This window comes from Dendrobium catenatum, unplaced genomic scaffold (genome assembly GCF_001605985.2).
Source record: "Dendrobium catenatum unplaced genomic scaffold, ASM160598v2 original_scaffold_161204, whole genome shotgun sequence".
In the NCBI taxonomy this organism is placed as follows: domain Eukaryota; kingdom Viridiplantae; phylum Streptophyta; class Magnoliopsida; order Asparagales; family Orchidaceae; genus Dendrobium; species Dendrobium catenatum.
Window position 1 is genome coordinate 431242 of NW_021479630.1, and position 6598 is coordinate 437839.

General features: G+C 39.9%; 1 protein-coding gene across 1 annotated transcript; it reads right to left on the minus strand.

Annotated features, from left to right (window-relative positions):
* Positions 1–3348: 3348 nt before the first annotated feature.
* On the minus strand, positions 3349–4878 carry LOC110092977. The gene has a single exon (XM_020817700.2). It carries the CDS (start codon positions 4876–4878, stop codon positions 3349–3351), a length of 1530 nt encoding a protein of 509 aa, XP_020673359.2.
* Between the last annotated feature and the right edge of the window lie 1720 nt (positions 4879–6598).

Below are 6598 nucleotides of genomic sequence, written 5' to 3' on the forward strand. Positions count from 1 at the left end.
TTGGGACGTAACACACCACTACTTGACTACGATTCCTCAAGCCATCATCGCTCAACTATAGTCCTTTCAACTATAATCATTAGACCATTATTTCCCTATTACGACTACTATAACATCCATCTCCTGTCGATTATGATATTTCAAACTTTCGTTATATGCTGATTATGATCTTTCTGACCTTTCATCACCTACAGACTACAACCCTTTCGATCACAGCCACTTAACTACAATCCTTCCAACCGTCGTTGCCGGCTGACTATGACCCTTTCAACCACTATAGCTAGCTTGCCAACTATGGTCCATTTGACCACTTTTGGATGACAACAATCACTCTAACCTTTGTCTCATATTGATTACAATCCTTCTTACCTTAACCGCTCGTTGACTATAGTCCCTTTAACCTCAGTTGCCTGACTACAAACAATTTGACCTCTGTTACTCATAGATTACGGTCTTCAGACCAATGATCCCTGACAATAATCCCTTCGTACAAAGTCACATGACTATAGTCCTCAGGCCATTGTCATCCAACTACATTCCATTTGACCTTCGTTGCCCAACTACAATACTTTTGACTTTTTTGCCTGACTATGATCCCTCTGATGCATGTTGCACGTGATTGCAACTCTCATACCACTATCAACCGAGTATAATTCCTCTGACACCCTTGACTATTTAACACTGTACCCCGGCACCGGTGCAGCGACCTTAGTAGCTTTAAAAAAATAATAAATTTATTTAGCGAATTCAATTTACAAATAATACTAGTTTATTTTTTTTTGGGAAATTTTGGAGCGAAAGCCCTTCAACTATTAAGAAAGGAAAAGGTTACAAGTAAAGACTGTAAAAAAAGGAAGCAAAGCCTACATAAGGCAAACAAAAAAACCTTATGCAGGCCACAAAAAACCACAACTATACCACCCAATACCTACAAAAAAGATTTAAAAAGCACAAAAACGTGGTAAGTGAAGCAATCCGAACGTGAGATCTTGATCTTTGAATTTGAATTTGAATTTTGAGGACTCAGGCTGCTGAACCAGCATAAACCCGTTGAATGAAAAGCCTCCAAAAAATCCCCTGGTTGCCGAAGAATGACCCTCCAAGGGGAACAAGGTCCAACAGTAGTCATCATCGTCCCCAATAATACCCTCAGGGCCCGAAGCAGCTTTCCTAGCTCCCAAAAGAGGAAACCAAGGATATGATCCGAATAATCCAGCCGACCAAAAGAAGCCTTCAGCCAAGGCCAAATAACAGCAGAATTCAACAGAAACATCAACCTCAGCTGAACAAAAAACCTCCCAGAACAGTCCCGATATAACCAATAACAGCCAGCCATCAAAGCAGCTCCATTAAGGCATAACCAATTTTCCATCTCAGTAATTTAGTAAGCACAACACCTTTAATTTTGAGACATAAAGAAGAAGAAGAGGAAGATGCATTGCCGAATTTCCTATCATTCCTTTCTCTCCAAAGATGATAAATAGCACAGCAAATAATAAGGTAGTAAAATTGCTTTAAATCTCTAGAATGATGATTAAGGCATTCAAAAGCTTGTAGGATATTAGGCCTTAAAAATTGCTGCCTCATACTTGGAATAAGATTAGAGATAACTAAAAAGGAGTATTCACACTCAAAGAATAGGTGTGAAATAGTCTCTAATTGATTATGACAAAGAGAGCAGGTATTAGGCACCAAAATCCCTCTAGAGCATAGCACATCCGCTGTTTTGAGACCACCCTTTAAAGCCATCCAACTAAAGGAAGAAAATCTGAGACAATAATGTTTATGCCATATAAAATGATCCCAATTACACCGAGGCTCACTATTGTAAAGAAAATTATAATATTTGCTGTGAGAGTTATCAGTTCCTCCTTCCCAAATAAGACAATCAGCATTGGTTCCCTCATTTCCTTCAACAGCAGGAAGCAAAGCATCAGAATACGTGGTAGGCAGATTCCACCCATATTCATTTTTCATAGCAGACAACCGAGCATTACTAGGAAAAAAATTGAACAACTCACTCCAGCCAGCAATGTCCAAAATAAGGGCACGGTTGCACCAGTGATCCCAGAATAACGCAATGGGACCATTACTAGAAGGATTAAAAATGAATTTCTCTTTAGCTTTAAGAGCAGTAATGCAAACATTCTTCCAGAATTTAGAGTCCTTAACCGAGTGAGGCTTCCATGGCGAGACATACTTATAAAAAAACCAAGAAGCAAGAGGACTGTTGAAGTTGTACAACCTCTTAATAAGAGAACAATTAAAACTAAATTGCAAAGAGTGTATAGACTGAATCCCAAGCCCCCTTAATGCTTTGGGCTTACAGGTTTCTTTCCAAGAAATAAGATGCAATTTGGTTGCCTTAATGTCCCCAAAGAAAAGAAATTTGGCACATAATTTCTCAATTTGCTTAATAATAGTCTTTGGTATAATCGAACCTCGAATCCAATAGGCAATGGAATTCCAAATAGTGAATCTAATATATTGCAGGCGACCAGTAAAAGAGAGAGCCTTGGCTTTCCAACCAGATAACTTTTGAGTGACAGACTCCATCAGTTTAGAGAAATCAGCAATTTTTGAATTGTAAGGTGAAATTGGAATCCCAAGATAAGCAATAGAAGTGGATGTAGAGGGGATTTGAAGAGAAGATCTGATCTCTTCAGGATTCTGACAGTGTTTGGAAAGCAAGAGTGTGCTTTTCTGATAATTAATCTCAAGACCCGAAGCTATAGAGAAAGCCTCAATCAGATTGCATAAAACCTGGCAATTAGAAGCATCAACTTTGCCAAAAATAAGGAGATCATCCGCATACATCAAATGAGAAAGCCTAATCCCGTCCACCATAGGAGCAATAAAAGCGTTGTCTTTGTCCAGAAGGCACGAAAAAGCATCCATCACAATGCAAAATAGGTAGGGACTTAACGGGCATCCCTGCCTCAAACCAGCGGAAGAAGGAAAAAAATCATGCAAGGCTCCATCAAAACACACCGAGAACCAAACATCATTGATACAAGCATTGATCCAGTTGATAAAGGAGGGGGGAAACCCCTTTTGATGCATTCTAGCAAGAAGAAACTCCCTGGAAACACAGTCAAAAGCCTTTTTGATATCCAATTTAGCACAAAACATCTTAAATTGAGAGAATTTTCTTGAGTGAAAAAGTATCTCGTTGGCAAGAATAACATTATCAGTGGAGACCCGATTTTGAATAAAACCAGATTGGTTTTCTTTAATAATCAGAGGCATAATAGGTTTCATTCTAAGAGCTAGAATTTTTGCAATTATTTTGTAAACCGTATTGCACAATGAAATAGGCCTGAAGTCGGAGATCTCTTCCGCATGATTTTATTTAGGAATCAAAGTGATGGCAGTAGCCTTAGCAGATTTTGGAATATAGGCATTGTGATAAAAGGACTTCACAGCTTTGCAAAGTAAAGGTCCAGAAACAATCCAAGTGGATTTGAAGAATTCAGAATTAAAGCCATCCGGACCAGGAGAAGAATTGGAAGCACCAGCAAAAACAGCCTTCTTAATTTCTGCATCAGTAAATGGAGTAGTAAGTGATAATATAAATTCAGGAGGAATGATTTTACCCACCGGGAAGTGAAGAATGTCAAAGGAATTCCTCCTATGAGGGTTGTAAATCCTTTGAAAGTGGGAAATAGTGTTCTTGATAACATCATCATAAGAGACATCCAAATGAGACATAGCAAGTGAAATGGCAGCACTCCTATAATTTCTCCTAAGATGAATCTTAGAATATAGGAATTTGAGATCATCTTCCCCTCTAGAAAGCCATTTAGATTTTGCCCGTTGAGCAACCCAAGAGTACCAAGTGGAAGAAGCTTCAGCTAACTGCACATTAATAGTTTTAAGAGATTTGGAAATGCTCTCAATATCACAACCCTGATTTAATGAGTTAAGACAATCCCTTTGTTCCCTGTAAAGGGAATCAATGTGAGAAGCTAGAGGCTTAGAGGAAGCCCAGGATTCCTTCTTAATATCGGTTTTAAGTTGCTTAAGCATAGCACATAAAGCAGCAAAAGGTTGCCCCTTAGGCTTCACAGAAACATTAGCCAATAGCAAATACCAAAAGCGTTGGGATTTTAACCAAAAATTCTTAAAAAGAAACCGATGCTGAAAATCAACAACAAAACCCGGCAGGAGCACAATAGGACTGTGATCAGAACCAGCAGGAGATTTAATAACATAGTGAGACTTAGGATAAGTAGCCAACCAGTCCCCATTAACCAGCATACGGTCGAGCTTGATATGTATAGGATTCACCGATCTTTGGTTGTACCAAGTATATGTATATCCCACAGAAGCTAAATCAAACAGATTAGTATAAAAAATAAGGGAGTTAAAATCAAACAGTTGATTTTGGTGTAGCACATTCCCCCCCAATTTATCAGATGGATACCGACAGCAATTGAAATCACCCATTGTAATCCACGGTGTCCCCTGGCTGGGACGAATATTTCTAATCTCCTCCCAAAGAACCTTCCTATCCTCCAAACTATTAGAGGCATACACCACAGCAAGCAAAAAAGGAGCATTATTCCCATAGTAAACCATACCAGCAACCAATTGACTTGAAATAAACAGAGGATTAAAGGTAATCCTACCAGTGTCCCACTTCACCCAGATCCGCCCAGGATTGGCACAATGGAAATTATTGCAGCTATCTTCAAAATCAAACACCAGATGGGAGTTAAAGAAGAAGGGATCCGATAAAGAAGAAAGTTGAATTATGTTTTCAAGAATACAGAGCATATCCAACCGAAGAGATTGGACAAGATTTTTGCAAAGTAATACTTTATCAGAGGAACAAAATCCTCTAATGTTCCACGCTCCAATGGATGGGCTGGTCATTTGGATTTTGATTTAGGTGTGGGAGGCTTCTTAGCTCCTTTACCCCTGGTGGATTTGGGTAAAGGGTTAGATGTGGTCTTTGAAGAGGATTTCACATTTGTTTCATCCGCAACTGTAGGAACATCTTGAGTGGAGAGATCTACCTCCTCCCTAGAACCTTGCTCTTCACAATTCAGAAGAGAATCAAACTGATTTTTTGTGGGTATTGGGGGGTTATTGAATGAACTGGTAGAAACCTGCTCCAAAATACCATTACATTCTTCAGTTGGAGAATTTAGGTTAGGAATTATTATGCTGGGAGGATTAACAGGAATAGAAAGTGCCGGGATATCCATAGGAGCAATGATACCAGAAGAGGAGGCAGTCACAATCCTTGTATCTATATCCGGCAAATTCCGAGTATCAGAAGCCTGTGCGGTAGGAAAGGTAACTTGTGAAGGGACAATTCCAAGTGAGGAAGAGGCCAGAGCTGTAGTGGGAACTGTATTGGAGGAATTTTGTCTAGCTGTTCCAGAAGAGCGGTTTTGTGATGAAGGCCTCTGGGAGGAATTTTGTCTCCTATGAGTCCTGGAGGTACTTCGACCACGAGGAGGTTGTGTTTCTTGTTGTGGTGGTTTAGGATTGGAAGGGCAAAAAGAGGTAGTATGAGCCATCGATTTGCAAGTTGCACATGGATTAGGTTTCCATTCATACTGGATTTTAAGATGATAAACAACATCTTCAATGGATATGGGCACCGATTCAGGGAAATCAGAAGTAGTGGCAACTTGAACACACACCCTTGCATATGTCAACCTAGTTTTGGCAGCAGTAAGCGCATCCACAGATAGTGGAGTGCCAATTTTAGAGGCTATTTTCGAAATACCTTCCGAATTCCAGCAAACCAGAGGCAAATCAATAATCCTGATCCAAATCGGAACCGTGGAAAAATTTTCGCGAGTAGGTTGAAAATCTTTTGACCATTTTTGGAAAACAAAAGATTTTCCATGAAAAAACCAAGCTCCCTTACTCCAAACCATTTCATAGTCCTCGGCATTAGAAAATTTAAAGAGGAAGAAACCGTCGCTTAAAGCAATTAGCTGAAATGTACCTTTGAGTTTCCAGATCCTCTTAGCAGTAGAAAGTAAAGCTTCATAGTAAGGTCGCTTACCAACTGAGTAACCAACCAGCGATAACTTCCATTCCAAGGCCGCAGTCGTAGTGTACTCTTTGTTGAAGGGAACAATCTCCTCCGGTGTCTCGATGAGTGAAACAGGAAGAGAATCCAAAGTCGGTTCTGGATATGCAGCAATAGAAGACCAGAGACGCTCCAACGCCGAAGGAGCAGTAGTTTTTGAAGATGCGAGAGGGTTTAGAGGAGGGAAAGAAAGAGATGACAACGCCTCCATGCAAGTACAAGCAAACCAGCCTTCCGGCGAAAGCCGGAGGCCGGAAGAACGGTGACGAACGGCAAGAACAAGGGACGGAGAACAAGGCGGCTAGGGCACCACCTTATCGCAACCCAGTTTGTTTTTCTCTTCCCTTTATATAATACTAGTTTATAAGTAATGGATATTAATTATTATTATTAATTTAAATATTTAATTAATATAACTTTATTTAATCAAAATAAAATAATATTGATAAAAAAAAAAGAAACCCTACCTTTCTTCCCGTAATTACCGAAACCCTCGTGGCGGGAGTTTGCTGGAGAAGGCATCGACGGGAGCAGCAGCGTCTG